The 20,267-nt window shown below is 37.1% G+C and overlaps 2 protein-coding genes across 3 annotated transcripts; both read right to left on the bottom strand.

The window, feature by feature from the left end:
- Positions 1–1,422: 1,422 nt before the first annotated feature.
- On the bottom strand, positions 1,423–16,360 carry LOC127241726 (pentatricopeptide repeat-containing protein At1g09220, mitochondrial). Of its 2 annotated transcripts, none has more exons than XM_051260899.1 (2): positions 15,097–16,360; positions 1,423–1,715 (listed from the first exon to the last, which is right to left on the bottom strand). In XM_051260899.1, the coding sequence occupies exon 1, from the start codon at positions 16,230–16,232 to the stop codon at positions 15,135–15,137; it is 1,098 nt and encodes a 365-aa protein (XP_051116856.1). In that variant the 5' UTR covers positions 16,233–16,360; the 3' UTR covers positions 1,423–1,715; positions 15,097–15,134. The 2 variants fall into 2 exon arrangements, with proteins under 2 accessions (XP_051116856.1, XP_051116855.1); XM_051260898.1 differs by lacking the exon at positions 1,423–1,715 and adding an exon at positions 13,347–14,999.
- On the bottom strand, positions 3,369–14,979 carry LOC127241626 (uncharacterized). Its single transcript, XM_051260771.1, has 4 exons — positions 14,866–14,979; positions 13,703–14,447; positions 13,115–13,630; positions 3,369–13,026 (listed from the first exon to the last, which is right to left on the bottom strand). The coding sequence occupies exons 1-3, from the start codon at positions 14,977–14,979 to the stop codon at positions 13,137–13,139; spliced, it is 1,353 nt and encodes a 450-aa protein (XP_051116728.1). The 3' UTR covers positions 3,369–13,026; positions 13,115–13,136.
- Positions 16,361–20,267: the final 3,907 nt, after the last annotated feature.

The raw sequence follows: 20,267 nt of genomic DNA, 5'->3' as shown, positions 1-20,267 counted from the left end.
TTCATTGCACAATTGCACCCTAGTGTCGGGTGAATTATCTATTCCAAGAGACTCGTTGGGGGATAATAAATAACAATATAGCTATGTCATTGAATAGTTGGGTGCGCTCAACAAGGTAATTACCTTTTGTTGGGATGTTTTATTCCATCCGGAAATATGTGAATCATTAACCCAGTGCCGACCTATGATATGGATGTGGTGTGTAACAATCTGCAGACAAAGATAATTTTTCAAATATCATTTGTTCAACCAGGCCGGCCAAAGAAAATGTGATTTGAATCACAAAAAGTGAAACAAATTAAAAATATGATCGTTATGGTCGTTTATAACATAACCGAAGAAATTACAAGGGGATTTTATCGTTGGTATTTCTTGTGTGTTTCTTATGCCTGAATTTTCCTTTGTTTATAAAAGATTGTACATTGAACGTAGATTTTGTATGAGACCACTATTGAATGATTCAAAAATTCTATTGGAAATATCTGTATATTACTTGGCATACTCAGCTATTATGTTAAGGTACATATCAGTCCAAACTAATTCTTCTCAAGTAGAAAACAAAGGTATGTGAATTCACTACGAAAGTATGTTATATATTATTGTAGTTATATAAAATGTGATATGGAGGAATAGTTCTTAACAATGACAATACATTACACATAAATTCTTTTATTTTTTTATTAAATTCTACGTAATACTTGAGGTCCTTTATGTTCCCTAATGCTCGTCACGGTATAACATGACCCATAGTGCACCCTTATCATTTATTTGAAATTATATTAACATAAGTCAAATTTATTTATAAGGGTATTTAATATTTTTGAAGGAGTTGCTACAATGAAATACGAGTATGTTGTGCCGTTCATGGAGTATATTCATTAATATCATATGTTTACACATCGGAGTAAGAGGCTGTATATTTGTGTATGTAAGTATTCATATTCCTATACATGTATAATTATTGTAAACATGAGTATTTAAGTTTCTATCCAAAAATTAATTGATTACTATTGAATCAAATAGCTACTAGTTGATTACATCATACCCACTTTCTCGAAAGTTAGCGTATATCAGCGGATATTTCTAAAATGACTTATGCAATCATCTATCCATATATTCAAGGGTGGATAAAAATATTATTTAGATATATATGACATAACATATCATGTAGTGAACCATAGTAATAGATATTTTGGAGTTATTATATAGCTAATGATGCATAATGTTCTATGTATTTTGATTGTCTGTGCAAGAATTTTTTAGAGTAGGAATAAACTCTCAACAAGAAGAAATGTGTTAGGTAGTAAGTAAATGTTACGCATGAGAAATATTGAATCCTCTCATATTTTGAGGAATGTATTAGTCATTGATATGTACATGAAACGTGACATAAATGCTTTCAAAATATTTGGGGAGTATATATCTTCTCAATATATGTCAAATATGTATAAAATTACTTATAAAGTCTATTCCTCAATATGGGTACATTCAATCAATTCAAAAGTATATACCTTAGTGAATTAAAGGAACAAATATCATCGTTGGGGGTATGTGACTTCCACGTAGGGGTCTCTCGACACCCAACCATGATTGTAGCTAGGTTAGACGGTTGTAGGTTGAATAAATCATTGCAATTTTGTCGGCTTTGTCCACTTAAGGGTCTCTCGACACCCCCACACTCTTTATTGGCTTTGTCCATATTAGCATTTTGTAGACTAGGAAAAACATTCCAATAAACAAATGTATTAGAAGGTATGCAGAGTAAATATTATACGTCAGACATTAAAACTATCTACACTATAAGTAAACATTTGTCATTGAGGTGTACATTAAACGTGTCCACTGGTGCTTTTAGGACAATATGGTGAGTACACATCTTTTCACTATATGTCGAATATGTTATCAATTATTTGTTAAGCATATTTTTTTTTTAATAAGAGTACATGCAATTGTGTTAAAAGTATGTAACTTAGTTAAATGAGGAACACATGTCTTCATTGGGGGTATGTTGTTCAAATTTCAGGGTTTCTCTACACCCAACTGTGAAATTTTGTGCACTAAAGTATATTTCTTAATTTTGTCTGTACGTACCTTTAATACCAAGGTTTATATTTAATGTGAATCACAAATGTCATATGCTAAATTAGAAAGTATAATGATTCTCAAATTTTTTTGCGAAATATAACATCAATGACTAACTATCCCAATTTTGGCAACCAAATGCTTCAAACCTTAACTGTTCTTAATTTATGCAAAAAAATTAATATACAAATCTTACAAATGATACTAGACAACACCTCTAGGATCTTCTGATAAAATTTTCACAACAAATTTTGTTCGATACGTTTTGACATTGTTGAATTCGGTAGCTCATATGCTAGGCGGATAAGTTTCGTGTTGTATAAAACGCAAGTTTCAGAGAACAAATATGCTAGTGGCTCAGAATCATGACTCTCACCTTGGGCCTGACAACATTTAAATACATAAGTCTGCAAGAGTATATACAACACTAATTCAAATTTACGACCTAACTATATAGGTATATAACTTCTTATAGAGGAACGCCAATTGAAAATCAGGATGCATATTATATACTATTTGTTGTAACTAACATTTCGAGGCATTAACGCACAACCGTAAAAACAAACAAAATTTTCATAAATCAACAAAATAAATACATACACAACCAACAATGTGATAGAATATCAACAAATATGTTCAATACTTAAAAACGTCACATGAGAAATTGGCACCAACGATATTTGAACAAAAATTGAACTCCACCTGCCTCATATGTTACTACAAAATTAAACCTAATAATATGAAAATAAAGACACTTCTATATACAATAAGGTTATATTCAATTTAAAACACATCAAAATAACTTATATTTGAAACGATGGTGAGTTATAATGTCGAAGTAAGCTCGGCTGACACTTAGGCTTGTACAAACCAGATAGAGACACAAGACAAAGATATTAGAGTATACCATAAATTTGAAAGCACAAAACTAAACTATCCATTTTACTAAATACAAAAACTTTAACTTAACTCTTGAACTTCGTTTCGAAGAGAAACCATATTCTACTTTTCAAGCAGATTGTTCATCTTTGTTTTATCATTTCGATTGGTCTTTGATCCAAAAAACTTCCAATGCAGTGGCGATGATGATTTTAAAAATGAGTGTTCGAGGCGACGGCCTAAAATGAAAGGAAAAAGGTTTTTGAAGAAAAAAAACTGATTGAGATTTTGTGTAATTTTAGATTCGATTATTTTTTTTGTGATATTTTTTTAACCGATTATAGTATATAAATAATAAATCAAGGTACATCACTTTGAAATTAAATTTGTATAGCACGACAATTTTAGATTATGTAAGTAAAGAACATAGGTTTACATAAATGTAACGGAAGTACATAATATATTAGTTACATAAAAGCATCATTTCAGGGGCAAAATGGCTAGTAGGGAGCTATGTGTAAATATTATACAAAAATAGGGAGTGCATTGCTTTCAAGTAATTTGTAGGGACTGAACTTAAATATTGTTTACTTGACAGGGATTTAAATCAAAATACCCTTAAATTTTATAGTCTATTGTGATATAAATATGATATATCACACTTCAGTCAATTGTACAAGTAAACATTTAAAAGTTTGTCTACACTATAATGAATGAGACGGTGGAATAAGTACAAGTTGTTAGCATTGTATAAATTGTAACCGATAGCGAATCTAGTATAAAACTATTAAAAAAGAATATATATATACCTATCAATTATGAAGCAATTGATAAGGAAAAAAATGGTAATTAAAGTTGCAGTGAATGTTTTTCATTATATTATATTTAACATACTGCTATACGTATTGCATCATTAATAATTTTTTATTAATTGTTAGGAGATGACAAATAGAATATATATGATGAAACTCCTAATTTTATGGAAAATTGCATTAATTTTTTTTTAGTTAGACTTTTACATCATTTGGTAGAAAGCTTAATTGGAGTACATGGTCATTGATTCATACAAAATTTTTGAAATAGATTTGTTACGTATGAAATTTAGAATTAGGTTAAAAGCCCAAGGTAAAAATAAAAATGGGCCTAGCAATCAAGTTGATCGAATTGGTTGAGGGGTACCACGGGAAACTCAGGTAAAATAAATATATTTCCAAGAAATAGCGGGTCAGAAGGTCCTCAGGTCGGGAGGTCCTTAGGTCGGGAGGTCTGCGGCTGGACCAATAAGTCGGATGGTCTTTAAGTCGGGAGGTCTGCAGCTGGACCAGCAAGTCGGATGGTCTTTAGGTCGGGAGGTCTGCGGCTAGACCAATAAGTTGGATGGTCTTTAAGTCGGGCGGTCTGCGGCTGGTCCAGTAAGTCGGATGGTCTTTAGGTCGGGAGGTCTGCGGCTGGACTAACAAGTCGGGTGGTCTGTAAGTCGGGAGGTTGGTAGTCGGACCAATAAGGTGGAAGAGTTGCGTTCGGGCCAAAAGGGCGGAAGGTTTGCGGTCGGTCCAAAGAGGCAGATACTGTTGAGAGTAAGTAAGAATGATACTTTGGTCGATTGAGGGCACATGTCAACAGGAGAAAGGTTAGTAGACGGTTGAAAAAAGAGACGTTGTAACCGTTCGGGCGACGGTTTCTAATACTGTTTCTCAAGGGATATTTAAGGATTTGGATTTTTCTGGAGAAATGATCTTCAATCAACTTCAACAAAGCAAAGTCAGATTCGGGGATCAACACTTTAAATTTTCAGCATTTTTATTTCCAGTTAATGTTCTTATGTACCGTATAGGGTTTAGAGATTCCTAATCTCAGACGCTAATTAATCAAATTTAAGGATATTTTCCATATCTTTGAATTTTACTTTTTGTTTGTTGAAAAAATAAATCAACAAATTGGCGACCACAGTGGGAGAAAGGCAAGATTGCTGATCCTACATCAACAGAAAATTTCATACGACTGAGGTCCGGCCAAATCATCAGAAAAATCAATATGGCAGGCACACAACCTCAATCATCATCAGCACCGGTGGGAGAAAATGTTTCACCACCAGCTATGCCAAATCTAGGGGAGATCCCCCAACCACCTACCGATTGGTTGTCTTATGTTCAGAAAATGAACAATCAGCAAACTGTGTTTATGCAGAACATGTTGCGCGAGCAACAAAATTTTATGCAGAACATGTTAGATCAAGCCTTATCAATGGTTATTCTTCAACCCACCTAGACGCTGCCAGGGGTGTCACCATCAAGAATGCAAGCAAATTTTGCAGGGTCATCATATGTGGATAGCACACTTCCGAGCGCCACAACGTTCAACCGAACAGATAGGGGAAAGACTCCTTTGAATTTCCCAAATAATATTCCTTTGGGACCAAGGGTTGAAAATGTGCAACCGAACATTATAAGAGAGGAAAGGCCAGGGGGACATACGCAGGATCCCATTTTATTCCTGCGCAAAATCCCATTGATGTTCCTGATCATCAACATTTTCGTTTGGGTGATGAAATTGCTCACGTATTGAGGGTTCAGTTTGGTCAAAATCCTCAGATGGCCGACCGACATGCTTATTAGAGACCGTTTCCAGAAAGGATTATTAATGAATATCCTCTCCCAAGGAATTGCAGGCCACCAGATTTTCATGCTTTTTCTGGAGAGGATGGGTCCTCCATTATAGAGCATGTGGGGCGTTTTACAACACAATTAGAGGAAATTGGTAACAATCCTTTTTACAAGTTACAGCTGCTTGGATTGTCCCTAACTAGGACTGCTTTTTCATGGTTTGTAAGTCTGCCACCTGGGCAGATACAAACTTGGGAAGGTTTGGAGATGGCATTTCATGCCAGATTTTTCAATCCCTTGCCAACGGTTTCTTTGACTGACTTATTGGAAATGAAACAATATCCAGAAGAGTCAGCGTCACAGTTTATTGAAAGGGTGCGATCGATGAAAGGACGGTGTCCTACAATAATCAACGAAAAAGATATGACCAATTTAGTGGTCAGAAATATGTATGGTCGCCTAAGGGATGCGCTCACTGCACATGATGTCGAGGATCTGGCAAGTCTCGCTTCCAAGGCTGGATGTTTGGAATCTCTTTTCAGGGAAAGGGATCAAAATTTCAGGCGTAATAAGGGCCAATATATGACTAGTATGGAAACAGAGGCAAACGGCTTTGATTATGATCAAACAAAAGAGATGGCGGCTGAAATAATTTCAGGGAAGCCTTATGTTTGCTCGAAGTTAAAGCTAGCACCAGGAACAGAAGCTAAAGGGCAACCGACCTTTGACAGTTCAAAGGCTGATGAGATATTTGATATTCTGCTAACTGATGGTCAGATCTGAATTCCAAAGGAGCAGAGGTTGGCCACTAAGGAAGAAATCAAAGGAAGGCCGTACTATAAGTGGCATAACTCCTTCACACATAATACAAGTCAATGCACTCATTGTCGAAATGAAATCGAAAAGGCTATTAAGGCAGGTCGGCTCAAGTATATTACTTTGGGAGTGGAGCAGCAACCATTTCCAAAAGTAACCACAACAATGGTTAATATACAAGCAACTTCCATAAAAGAAAAAGGGAATTCATCAAACAATGGCCGACCAGAGGAGAAACTCAAGGTCTGTGAAAAAACAGTAGCTGAAAAATGGGACAACCAAGATGATTTTTAATGTGGAATTAAAGGACCAGGCTTTAGTTCGGGACCACCCGACCAGGAGGACGGGTGCGGTCGGAAGCAAATGGACTCGAAATAAGAAACCTTTACCAATTGATGTGGATCCTCGCTTCGCAGGCATGAATCGTACTCAGATTCGGAATGCCAAGCGCAGGTACGCTGCGAGATACAGAGACAAAGTCGCCTCATCAAAGCAACCGAATGACACCCGAGGCGCTGTTAAGTATTCAGAGGGTGGTCGGTCCATCAGGGTCGTTTCGTTTGAGCAGCCGAATGAGGTAGAGGAAGGTCGGCTCATCGGGGCTGCCTCATCAAAGCAGTCGACCAGTGTACGGGACACTATTAGTTATAATGAGGGAGGTCGGTCCATGCAAAAAAATGGTAAAGGCTTGTCTGATGAAAGAGTTAAGGGTTTTAGATGTCAATATTGTGAGAAGGTTAACATTAACCCATCACTGGAGGAGTTTTGTTTGGAATCTTTGACTGTTCAACCCGAAATTGAAGTTGGAGAGGAAATTCCAGGAAGGATTCAAGGCTGTCAAATCTCGACTAGGGCCATGTATCCCCTGCAGAATGACAGAGATTAATTGGGTTGAGGAAGAGCCTTTGTGGGCAAGTCTGGTGGATGAGTCTATAGAAGAGCCAGAATGGGCAAAATTTGCGGATCCAGACTTTCAATCAGAGGTCCTCCCAATAGTCTTCCTTCCCATTCCAGAAGGCATGGCGTCTCATTTGAAGCCTCTGTACGTTAATGCTCATATTTGTGGAAAACCAATCACAAAGGTTTTCATAGATAATGGGGCCGTCTTCAATGTAATGCCATTAAAAACTCTCAAGAAGTTAGGAAAGGGAATTCATGATCTATCTCTGTGGATTTTGAGATGACTAGCTTTACAGGGCAACCGACCAGACCAGAAGGCATGCTGGTCGCCTCCATTGAAGTTGGTCCAAAGAAGATTTCTTCTGTTTTCTTCGTGGTGGATGCAAATACCACATATTCAATCCTGCTTGGACGAGATTGGATTCATGCATCTCAATGTGTACCGTCAACACTGCATCAACAATTGATGTTCTGGGAAGGCAACCAGGTCTTCAAATGGAGGCAAATGACAATCCTTTTGGAGCATCAGAACAAGTTGAAGAATCAGTTTTCTATTATGGTCATGTACCTCCAATGTATCAGTTTTTTATAGCTAATGACTACCCAAAGAAGGGTTTTAAGTTCATTGGCCAGAATTCAATGTTCTTTTAAAAGAACAGTTGTACTATATGGCTCTTGAGTAAGCCAGACCTACTTTATATAATACATTTCTTATGGAGGGTGCAGAATTACTAGATTGTAGTTTACTTATTAATCAATATTACTTAGACCAGCTTTTGAAAAAAGTAGAAAAAATCAAAAAGATACATGATGTTCATTTCCAAGAAGATGAACAATTTCGTTGGCCTGATCTATTAGAGAAAATAGAGCCAGCTTTCTCAGCACAAGATCCTTTACTGGATTTCAACTTAGGAACCGACCTGGTTCCAAAAGTAATCAGGATGAGTGGTTATTTGTCTAAAGAGCAACAAACATTGATGCTCGAGGTTATAAGAAACAATATTGATTGTTTAGCATGGGATTATTCAGAAATGCCCGGTTTAGAGCGAAGTCTGATAGAACATCGATTGCCCATTAAGAAGGATTTCAAGCCTTGTAAGAAATCTCCAAGACGTATGAGTCCTGACTTGATGCCTCAGATCAAAGAAGAGATTCAGAAGCTTCTCAAAGTGGGTTTCATCCGACCTTGCCGTTATTTAGATTGGTTGGCCAATATTGTACCAGTGTTAAGAAAAATGGTAAGATCAGGATATGCATCGATTTTAGAGATCTTAATATGGCCACTCCTAAAGATGAGTATGTGATGTCTATGGCCGACATGCTAATTGACTCAGCAGCAGGGCGCAGAATTCTTAGTTTGATGGATGGTTATGCAGGATATAACCAAATCTTTTTTGCAGAGGAGGACATTCACAAGACCTCATTTAGATGTCTAGGAGCATTAGTCATTTATGAGTGGACAGTTATGCCTTTTGGCTTGAAGAATGCTGGGGCGACTTATCAGAGAGCCATGAACTCAATTTTTCATGATCTCATTGGTAGGTCTATGGAAGTCTATATCGATGATGTTATTGTCAAGTCTTCTAGTTTTGAGGAACATTTGAGGTATCTTAAGGATGCTTTCAGTCGAATGAAGAAGTACAAATTGAAAATAAACCCGATTAAGTGTGCTTTCGGTATATCAGTTGGGAGTTTTTTGGGGTTCTTGGTTCATGAGAGGGGCATTGAGATCGATGCTAACAAAGCCAAGGCGATTCTTACCAGCCGACCACCTCAGACAGTTAAGGAAATTCAAAGTCTGTTGGGGAAGGTGAATTGTTTCAGGCGGTTCATTTCCAATGATGCTGGCAAAGTCAGACCAATCACTAAATTATTGAAGGCAGGAGGAAGCACCTTTGAGTGGGGACCAGACCAACAGACAATTTTAGAGGCTATAAAGCAAGCATTGGCTCAACCACCTGTGTTGATGCCTCCCAAGAAAGGTCGTCCCCTTAAACTTTATTTGGCAAATACTCATGAAGTGGTCAGTTGTTTATTAGCTCAAGATGGAGATGATGGAAAGGAAATGACAATTTATTATTTGAGCAAGACTCTCACAGGACCAGAATTAAATTATACAATGCTAGAGAAGATGTGTTATTCACTGGTGTTCGCTTGTACCAAACTTGAACATTATATGTTGCCCTGAAGAGTTGAGGTTATTTCAAAGGTTGATCTCATCAAATTAATTTTGGAAAGACCTACGATGCAGGGGAGACTTATGAAGTGGGCAATTAAATTAGCCCATTTTGATTTGTATCATTCTCCCTTGAGGGCGGTCAAAGGCCATGCAATAGCAGACTTTTTGGCAGACTTCACAGGTTGTGAGGAGCAACCGACTGGGTGTATATCTTATGTAAGCACCCGAAATTGGTTAAAGTTTTTTGATGGTTCTACCTCAGGAAATAGATCAAGTGCAGACGTCTTGTTGGAAGGACCAGACGGTCAAAGGGTCAATTTGCAGCTGCAATTGGAAGATATGACCCATAATTCAGCAGAATATGAAGCTTTGATCTTGGGATTGGAGGCTTTGATAGCCAGAAAAGTTCAGTCGGTTATTATAAAAGGGGATTCTCAATTGGTGATCAACCAAGTAAACAAACAGTATGTTCGCGATTATCCCCACTTACGGAGGTACAGGGATTTGGTAGGTCGGTTGCTATCAAAGATCTCCGAAGTGATAATTGAGTTCGTCCCTAGAAAGGAGAATCAATTTGCAGATGATTTAGCTCAAAAAGCTTGCAAGGGAATTCTAAAAGATATGTGCGCAGAGGTCGGCCCTGAAACTGAAACAGAAGCCTATTGGAACACGAAAATAGGAACCGACTGGAGGACATAAATCATCATGTATTTGCAAGATCCAGGAGCAAATGTACCAATTGGAATTCGATTGAAAGCTTTGCGATTTCAATTGGTAGAGGGGGTGTTATATAAAAGGACATTCGAAGGATTGCTCTTGAAATGTTTGAGTCCCGAGCAAGCTTTGGAGGTGATGACAGAAGTACATAGTGGAATATGTGGGGATCATTGAGCAGGTCTGAACATGAGATGGACTATTCATCGCTTATGTTTCTTTTGGCCAAAGATTTTTGAAGATTGCATACAATTTGCTGGCTGCCAAGAATGTCAGAGGCATGGGCAATTAATTCATTTACCAGTCACATAATTGCAAGTTATGGTAAAATCAAGGCCCTTTAAATCTTAGGCTATGGATATTATTGGTAAAATCCATCCGCCCTCATCCAAGAATCATTGTTTTATTTTGGTTGCAGCAGATTATTTCACCAAATAGGTAGAGGCGGTTGCTTTGAAAAATATGGATCAGAAGGAGGTTATTGATTTTGTGCTGAATCAGATCATATATAGATATGGTATACCTCATTCAGTAAAAACCGACCAAGGTCTGGTCTTTACTGGGAAAAAGTTTGTAAGTTTCTTGGCAGAGTTTGGCATTCATCTGAATCATTCTTCATCTTATTATTCCCAAGCTAATGGGCAGGCAGAAGCAACTAACAAGATTATCGTTGGGATCATCAAGAAAACAATTGAAGGGAACCCCAGGAAATGGCATTTGTTGTTATCTCGAGCCTTATGGGCACATAGGAATAACAGAAGTTCTGCCACTGGGTTTTCACCATATCAGCTCACTTTTGGACAAGATGCTGTGTTGCAAGCCGAAGTGCAGGTCTCATCTGGACGCACACGCTTTACCAATGATGAATTTACTGAGGAATACCAACAAATGATGTTGCAGCAATTGGAAAGTCTGGATGTCAACCGACTTCATGCAATTGATCAGATTGTGAAGCAAAATGAGATCAGGGCCAAGACTTATGGAAAAAAAATCTTTTATAGAACATTCAAAGAAGAAGATCTGGTCTGGAAGACTATTCTTCCAACTTATAAGAAGGTTGATCAATTAGGAAAGTGGTCCCCGAATTGGGAGGGGCCATTCATAATTCAAAAGGAAATTGGAAATGGTGCCTTTATTATCATAAATCAAGAAGGTAAAAGGGTACACGACTGTATTAATGCTAGATATCTGAAGAGGTATTTTCCTGGCTTTTCAGATTACAAGAAAGCATGAAACAGTAAGTTTTCAGAACCCATTTGCCAAGGGTTCGAACCTAACAAGGGTTCATTCATTGTCAGATGTTGAATCATGCCGAGGATCACTTTTTCCTGAGTCAGAATCGTCATTCCAGTGATTAGGGATTAGTTCTGGCTCTTCATCAGTAAGGTCTTCTAAGCTAGGTCGGTACTTCTTCCATTGGTCCTGCATCTTCTCAAGATCATAGTCGGTCCGAGCTTTCATGTCTGTTATGGCTTGGCGTTCACGATCAACAAGAGTGCGTAATCTTGAAAAGACTACACGTTGGTTGGAGAAGGTGTGATCCCAACCAAGGTCTGGAAGTATGGCTGTCACGTGGTGTTCAATTAGGTCCATGTGATGATCAATGTTGGGAAGGCGACTTTGAATATCCCGAAGGGTCTCATGTCCTTCTAGCACGTTTTCCATAAGGCGAATGACATGATGGATGGTCTTTCTGCCTCGTTGGGAAAACCTGAATTTGAAATACAATTGTTTGAGGATGCATAACAGGTCTTCAGCATGACCTCTAACTGGATGATTACCCACGAAAAAGGGTTGAATGATACCTTGCCAATTGTTTACAGGAACATGAGGACGGTGGGGTGGCAATTTAATTTCTGTTGGCAGGTGTGTTCAAGGTTTGATTTGTGAGTAAATATTTATCTGTTGATTTGTAAGGACTGCAAATATTTATAAGGATGATGGATGGATTGGTTCTCCGGAGGGTTGGAATCTTGGAAGGTGATCCTTAATAAAAGGAGAGAAATTTTATTTACCAAGTCAAAATTTACAAAAGAGATCCTAAACCAAGTTTTATTTAGGACCATTTGTCCTCTGTTCTGGAGCATCGCCTGTTATTAGCAGCCGACTGGTACTGCTTTATGAATTGGGATCGGGCGTGAATCTTCAACTTCTGGTCCAGGTCGGCTACATTGCTTTGGTATCGATCAATTAGGCGCTGCTCATCGTTTATATGACCTTCCAGGACTGATTTTTCTTGATGAAGCGCCCTCAGTTCTGCTTCTTTTTGTTAGATTTACCCCTCTATTTGTGCCTTGGCATTATTCAGGCCTTCTAGTCGGCCAATTGCCTGTTGAATGGATTCCTTGGTTTTGGTCAAGGAAGCCTCCAGACTTATTCGATCCAAATCAGGCAAGGGTGTCTCAGCCGTCAAAAGTTGGGCGAACAGAACTTCATTCCGGAGTTCGGATAGTCGCTCCGTCAGTTGGTGACGAATGGGGGCAGCAGCCGACTCTGAAGATATTTGGAATAAGAGACCACCAATGGCTTGAAGAAGGCTGTCAAGCAAGTCTGACCCTAGGTCGGGGAAAGGTTGGTTAACAGCCTGTGCAATTATAGCCCGGACGTTCGTCGGAATAGGGACAACCGACAAGAGGGCTAGATCAGAACACCCCGGAAATAAAAGATGTTTATCTCAGACTGAATGGAGCATGAATATTGAAAATTGATTGTGGAAATTGTTCTTACCTCTGGACGGATGGTGGTCACTGAGGGTGCCAGAATAGCCTCAAGTCTGGAAGGCTGGTCTGCTGGTATTTCAATGGCCGACTCGTCGGCTGCTTCCTATGGGCGTTGAGGTTTAGATCTGGGTCCCTGAATGGTGGAAATATAGTATGTTAAAGGTTATGTTAATACTAGCTTGTATTTTGGTATTTTGAAAGAAGGGATCTCAAGTGTTTACCAGATTGATAGAGGTCTCTGATTTAGAAGAGGGAATCTCTTGTAACTCCTGTAAGAGTCCTTGGTTGAGCAAGTACAGGTTCTCCGTCCTGTCTGTCCGCCGCTGGTAGAGGGTCTGCTGCCACTGGGTCGGCTACCCCCAAGTCGGCTGCCCCTGGGTTAGCAACCTCCAAGTCGGCTGCCCCTGGGTCGGTAACCTTCAAGTCGGCTGCTCTTTGGTGTGATGTGTCTGGGGCGGTTGCATCAGAGGTAGCAGAAGCAGACATAGGTGTGGCCACCGGTGCCATAGTAGGTAGAGATGGGTCTAAAGCAACATAAGGTAACCTGCCCATCTCTAAAGCAGTCACCTCACTGGGAGATGAGACCCTTGTTGTTGCCTGCTCGGCGGATGAAGGTATTTTAGTCGAGGCCCAGCGGTTGGTCGGGGGCTCAGGTTCTGGTAGTTGGTCGGTTGGTGGCTTCGCTGTTTTAGTTGGTCTGGAAGCAGGTTGGGCGGTCGCCCGAGCCGAAGCCACACCTGAGTATAAAAATAAGGATTAATACCATGGTAAGGAAATGATCAAGTTAAATTGAGAGTATGAGATTATACCTGGACGGGGTCGGGTCCTCATAGGGGGCCGACCTGATGGGCGGTTTGTTAAGGACGGTTGATTGCCCCCAGAGGGGGGAATAGTTTGAGTCTGAGAGGCTCTTCTCTTCCTCTGTGGAGTACCCGACTCAGTGCCTTGAGTAATCAGGTTCCTTCGGGTGTTGGTCAGAGGAGTCGCCCCTAATGTTATTGCAGGTGGGGGAAGAAGGATGTTCAGCAAGAGATCCTTGTCAGGGGCAATCAAGGCCCAAGTAACCGACCACCACTCACGAAAGGATTCAACTGAAGTTGGAGAAGTTTTGAAAGGGATGTACGAGTTGGAAGTTGTGTAATTTGTGAGCTGGGATACGTACGGGGCAATCGACTTAGGAATGGCTCTCCCATCCGGACTTTGAATTATTAAATGTGGGTGAGCGATGGGACCAGGCAAGCCTTGTTGGCATCCGAATTGACAGGCCAAGAATTGAGGCTGGTAGCTGAATGTATAGAAGACTTTGGGACCATTTTTATCGATTTTCTTACTGGCGAATAGCGACCTGGGCTTAAGAGCAACATCCCAGGAGAAAGAATAAGTAGGATGTGGAAGTGGATTTGGTTGGGACAAAGGTGACGGAACAGGGAATGGCCAAAAAAAGCCGGATGCATAGCCAATATACCTTTTGTGTGGGTAGAAATGGCTATCATTTCGATTATCAGTAAGGATGGCAGTTATGATCGGATCAGACTTCTTGGAGGTTATTACGGCCTAAGCAAAGTCGGTTCAGGGCTACTCCTAGAGACTTCTCAAGGGTGGGGGCAATGGGAGGATGACCGAGTTAGAAGGCGTCGGGAAAATAGAGACGGAACCATAGTTCCAGGAACCAAAAAGGACCCGACGCAGCAGTGTCTAATTTTTTACCATCTTTATCAGTAAGGTGGGCACTAACCCTGGAGAGCCCTTCAAAGAGATTGGCAAGGAAAAGGGTGCCTAATGAGAAGAACCGACCCGAGGCTATATGTATAGCAAGATCAAGATGAGAAGGAAGGACACATTTCGAAGGGGAAACTACTACATACTTACAGAGCCAAAAGAGCAGAAAGGCTGTGTGTTCTCGGTCGGTTACAGGGGTCCCGTCTGCTCCTTGTTGTTCGATTAGAAATTTAGTCCAGCCTCATTCTTTCACGTATGTCAGAGACCAGCCCAAGTGGTCTGAGTTGGGCTCTTGCCCATCTAGGGCACCCATTACAGGGTCTTTTCCCCCAACGATTGACAGATGAGCGATCATGGCCACATCCATGAGGGTGGGGCCGGTAGGGGCTATTGGAAGAAGGAAGGTTTTAATATGATATAAAAAATAAATGTTTAATTGGATATTTATAATGGCAAAAAATTTTAAAAATACTAGGAATCCTACCAAATTCTTGGAACAAAGGCATTTGTGCACCAATCAATTCAAACCGAACTAACCGCAGCAACTCTGGAAACATTTCTTTGAACCATGGTACTTCTGAGTCTCTCGGACTCTCCGAATCGACCCGAAGCAGACAAGATGTTGGACAACAACACATAATCGCCGCCGTATCTCCCCTCAGCCTCCATAATTTTCCTCATCACCCTCTCCCCTAACTCAACATTGCCATGGGAATGGCAGGCGCCTAACACCGTCCGCCATATCACAACATTCCCGCCGACGTTTGAAACCATCCTCTCCGCCTCCTCCAATCTCCCCGCCCGACCTAACATGTCGATCAACGCCCCGTAATGCTTCACCGTCGCTTCGATCCCGTACTCGTCGACCATCTTGTTGAAGAACGCAATCCCCTCGTCCACCAGCCCGCCGTGGCTACAAGCATTCAGAATGCTCAGGAACGTAATCCCGTTCGCCCGTTTCCCGCCGCTCTCCATTCTCGTAAAAAGTTCCAACGCTTCCGACGCCATACCGTGCATCGCGAACCCGGAGATGATCGTCGTCCAAGAAACCAAGTTCCTCCTTGTAACAACAACGCCCTCGAAAACTCTCCGCGCGCTTTCGATGCTTCCACAATTCGCGTACGTGTAGATGAGGCTATTGACGAGGCGGATATCCGACGTATTGAGCCCACTCTTCTCTCCGTACGCGTGAATCATCCGACAGAGCTCGAGCGACCCGGTATTTGCAATTGTCGGGAAAATCGCGAGCAACGTCACTCCGTTGGGGGGGATTCCTTCGTCAACAACCATTCTTCGAAACAATGACAATGCCTCGTAGTACCGATTTGCACGGGTGTAGCCGTCAATCAATCCGGTCCACGAAACGACGTTTCTTGCCGGCATAGCGTCGAAAATAGTCTGAGCAGATCGAACATCGCCGGACTTGACAAAGCCGGTGAGCAAAACGTTCCAAGTGACCAAAACCTTGTTAGGCATTTCGTCGAACACGTTCTGTGCATCAAGCAAAGAGCCGCAATCGACGTACATGTCGACGAGAGCAGTCTGAACGTGGATGTGGGAATCAAAGCCGGCCTTGAAGCTCGAGCAATGGAGTTGATTTCCGAGACGAATTCGCTCCATAATTGCAGAAGCCTTGATGGAGTAAGAGTAGGTGAAGCTATCGAGGGGGTGAGAGAGGGACTGGGATTGGGATTTGAGATGTTTGAAGAGGAAAAGAGCGTCTTGCGGGAAAGCGGAGAGGGCGTAGTGCTTGAGCACGGAGTTCCAAAGGGCAAGAACTCCATTGCAGAAGAGTATCAAGTGAGAATGGATCTGTTGAATGGAACGGCGGCAGTGTTGGTGATGGTGGAGCAGAGAGAGGTAGTGACTGGTGGCGGCCAATGTTTTGGACATTATTGATCATACACCAGAAGAAGGATTAAAGCGAAATAAACATAAATATCACGTTGTTCTTTCCAATTCCAAATTAGCTGATTTTATTGTATTGCATTTTGAATTATAATTTGAAGTATTAATACATAACTAGCTTGTAATATGTGCTATGAATTATTTTTATATCAAATTATATATTACTTTAATATTTTTTTATAAATAATACTTATATTTTTCATAAATATAAAATATATTATTCGAATCAAATTAATTTAATATACGAAAAATATATATATCTATAATTGCATTAATAGTAATATAATTATCAAATTAAAAAAATTACTTAACTCAAATATAATTAATTAAATTCTCTATAAATTATAAATTAGTCAACTATTTTTTAAGAAAAAAAATAATAATTCAAATGAATAATAAAAATATGAAAAATAAATAAATATAAACATATATTTACACAAAATACATTCTATTTTAACAAAAAATTATTTTTTTAATAATAATTTATTTTTCCATACCTAATATTATACATTTTAAATTTGAAAAGTAAACCAAACACAGTCTTGATATTTGTTTTTTTAATTCTTTATTTTTTTAATTCTAAAATAACTTTTTTTTTATTACTCATAAAAAAAATCGTATATACATAATAAATAAATTATAAAAAAATATTTTAATCATAATAAATCTATAAAATATAATAAATAAAAATTTAAAATTTAAAATATTATTACGGTAATAAAATTATTTTCATTTATATTTTTCGTCAAAATTTTTTTTCATCATTTTTCTATCTTTAAATAATAAAATAAAAAATTGGAAAAAATTTAGTATATAAAATAATAAACACAACTAATAATAATCATACTAATATGTAATCAAACAAATTCATAAAATATACCAAATATATTTAAAAATTAAAGTAACCTTGATTATTTTCTTCTATAATTTTTTTAGATTTTTCTTATTCATCACTTCGAATTGAGAAAAAAAAAATTATATAAAAAATAAATTATATGTAAATAAATGCATCAATATTTTAAATTTAAACTAAAAATTAAAAATATTTATCATAATAATATTGTTTTTCTTTTTATGTTTTTTATCTAGATGTTTTTGTTGGTATATGTATTTGAAGAAAAAAGTAAAAAAAAAAATTATATATTTAAATAAAATAATTAATAGTGATAATATAGTATCTAAAAACTTATTAAATATAAAAATATATAAATTATATTCTTACTGTAATACTATTGCATTTTTTTTTTAAATTAGTGAGCAACGATTCGATGATTTTTCAGCAACACTTTCAAATAAGGAATTAAAAAGTAAAATATATTAAAATAATAGACTTTTATTTGACACATACGATAAAATCACTAATAATAATAATAATAATAATAATAATAATAATAATAATAGAGTGAAAAAAAAAGAGAAAAAAATATCAAAATAATAATATTAAAATCAAATAGTTGATACAAATGCACACAATAACATTGTTTATTTGATATTCATTATCTATTTCAGCAATCCTTTTGTATCTTTTTCTTTTTTTTTTTCTACAAAATATAAAACAATCACTTAAAAGAAAATAAAAATATTTTTTAAAAAAATCAATGAAGTAGTATGACGGTAATGAGAAGAGAAACAATTATATATATTAAATAATTTTATTCACTTATATCTACTACTGTTTATTATTAAATTATAATTTATAAAATATAATAAGAAAATAGAATAATTTTAAATAAAACTAAAAAATCAAAATATAAATAACATCTTTTTTTTTTTTCCTCTCACATTATCTTACCCCCTGTTCCTTCTTCTCTTGCCTTTACGATTCCGCCCATTTTCTTGTTTTCTTCATAATCCTCTTCTTCTTTGTAATTAAAATAAAATGCTTAAAAAAACATTACTCTTCCTCTTTCATGTATCTCCTTATTCTTTTCTTTTATCATTCTTATTTTTTTATTAATTTTTTTTCTTCGTCTTCTTCTTTACCAAACCGTAAAAAGGAAAATTGAAGAAGAAGAAATCGAAAATAAATAATAAGTAGAAAAAGAAAAAGAACCTGCACCGTGTTTTTTATTGTGTCTATTTTGACTTAATTTTTACATGTGTGTGTATATATATATATATAAATATTTATATATATATATACAACATGTAACCCATGCTATGTACTTGTTATTTTTATATCAAATTATATATTAGTTTAATATTATTTTATAAATAATACTTATATTTTTTATAAGTATAAAATATATTACTCGAATCAAATCAATTTAATACACGAATATATAATTGCATTAATAGTAATTCCATTATCAAATCTAAAAAATTAATTAACTCAAACATAATTAATTAAATTCTTTATAAATTATAGATTAATTAACTATTTTTATTTTTAAAAAAAGATAATAATAATTCGAATGAAATAATACAAATATAAAAAAAAAAATAAATATATACATATGTTCACACAAAATACATTCTATTGTAACAAAAAAATTATATTTTATTATAATTATATATTTTTTCATACCTATTATTATAGGTCTCAAACTTGAAAATATAAACCAAACACAGTCTTGATATTTATTTAATTTTTTTTTGTATTTTTCTTAAGATTATTTTTTATATTCTAGATAACTTTTTTGTTAAGCATAAAAAAATCATATATATATTAAATACTCCCTCCGTCAGATATAATTTGTTCCTATTTTCTATTTTCATCTGTCCCACGTAATTTGTCCTTTCCTTTTTGGAAAATTAATTATACACTTTAATCATATTTTAAAATTTAAATTTTATTTTTTTAATCTTAATTAAACTATTTAGTTATCTTAATCTTAATCTATAATTATTTTTACTAAATAATAATTATTTTTCTAATACATTTCTTAATTATTTACTAATTATACTTTACCTAAATTTCCGTGTCTACAGTAATACACCCATATTACATGGGACGGAGGGAGTAACTTATAAAAAATAGAATTAATTATTTTTATATTAAAATATATACTAATTTAATATTTATTTAGAAAAAATACATATATTTTTTATACATATAAAATATATTATTCGAATAAAATTAATATAATATACAAAAAAAATATTGTTATATATTAAAATAATTTAAATTTTTATTGGGCTTATAACTGGATTCTAATGTTTGGACCCGCGGATAAACCCAAAAAGAAAGTAGGCCTTCAAACACTCATTGAAGGAAAAGGTCAGCCAGTCGGTAGCTTGGTTGGTCGGTTGGTCAATCGCTTAGTTGGTCGGTTGCTTGGTCAGTCAGTTGGTCAGTAGTTGGTTGGTCAGTCGCTTGGTCGGTCGGTTGGTCAGTCACTTGGTTGGTCAGTTGGTCAGTCGGTAGCTAGCCTGGTCGACTGTCCAATCGGTAGCTTGTCCGGTCGGTTGGCCAGTCAGTAGCTCGTCGAGCCGATTAATTTGTCCGCAGCCTGTATGGTCGGTTGGTCTATCCATAGTTTGTCTGGTCGGTTGGTCGGGTGGTGGCATGGAATGCAACCAAAGAGCGGTTCTTCAGGCGGTTGCAACCGCGAGGGGGTTTTCGTCAGTTACAACCGACTGCGCACACGATCCGATAACTAACTTGGAGGGCATATAACAAGAAATTCGCGTCCGACAGAGGGCATCTTCAATCAGCATCAATTTCAGTGAAATTCGCTTTGGGAATCATCTTTTATTTTCTTTTCAGTATCTGTTGCTTTAAATTTTCTTGCAATTTGTACGGTA

This window comes from Andrographis paniculata, unplaced genomic scaffold, assembly GCF_009805555.1.
Source record: "Andrographis paniculata isolate CXL003 unplaced genomic scaffold, ASM980555v1 Contig83END, whole genome shotgun sequence".
Taxonomy (NCBI): domain Eukaryota; kingdom Viridiplantae; phylum Streptophyta; class Magnoliopsida; order Lamiales; family Acanthaceae; genus Andrographis; species Andrographis paniculata.
This window is presented reverse-complemented; position numbering and strand designations above follow the sequence as displayed.

What these genes read in the sequence shown, in the direction of transcription:
- LOC127241626 (XM_051260771.1), bottom strand. Translation starts at nt 14,979, where the DNA reads ATGGATGTGGCCATGATCGCTCATCTGTCAATCGTTGGGGGAAAAGAC. An exon ending in TGGGCTGGTCTCTGACATAC is followed by an intron (nt 14,448 to 14,865) that starts GTGAAAGAATGA and finishes GACTTTGCTTAG; the next exon opens with GCCGTAATAACCTCCAAGAA. An exon ending in GAGGACCCGACCCCGTCCAG is followed by an intron (nt 13,631 to 13,702) that starts GTATAATCTCAT and finishes TTTTATACTCAG; the next exon opens with GTGTGGCTTCGGCTCGGGCG.
- LOC127241726 (XM_051260899.1), bottom strand. Translation starts at nt 16,232, where the DNA reads ATGGAGCGAATTCGTCTCGGAAATCAACTCCATTGCTCGAGCTTCAAG.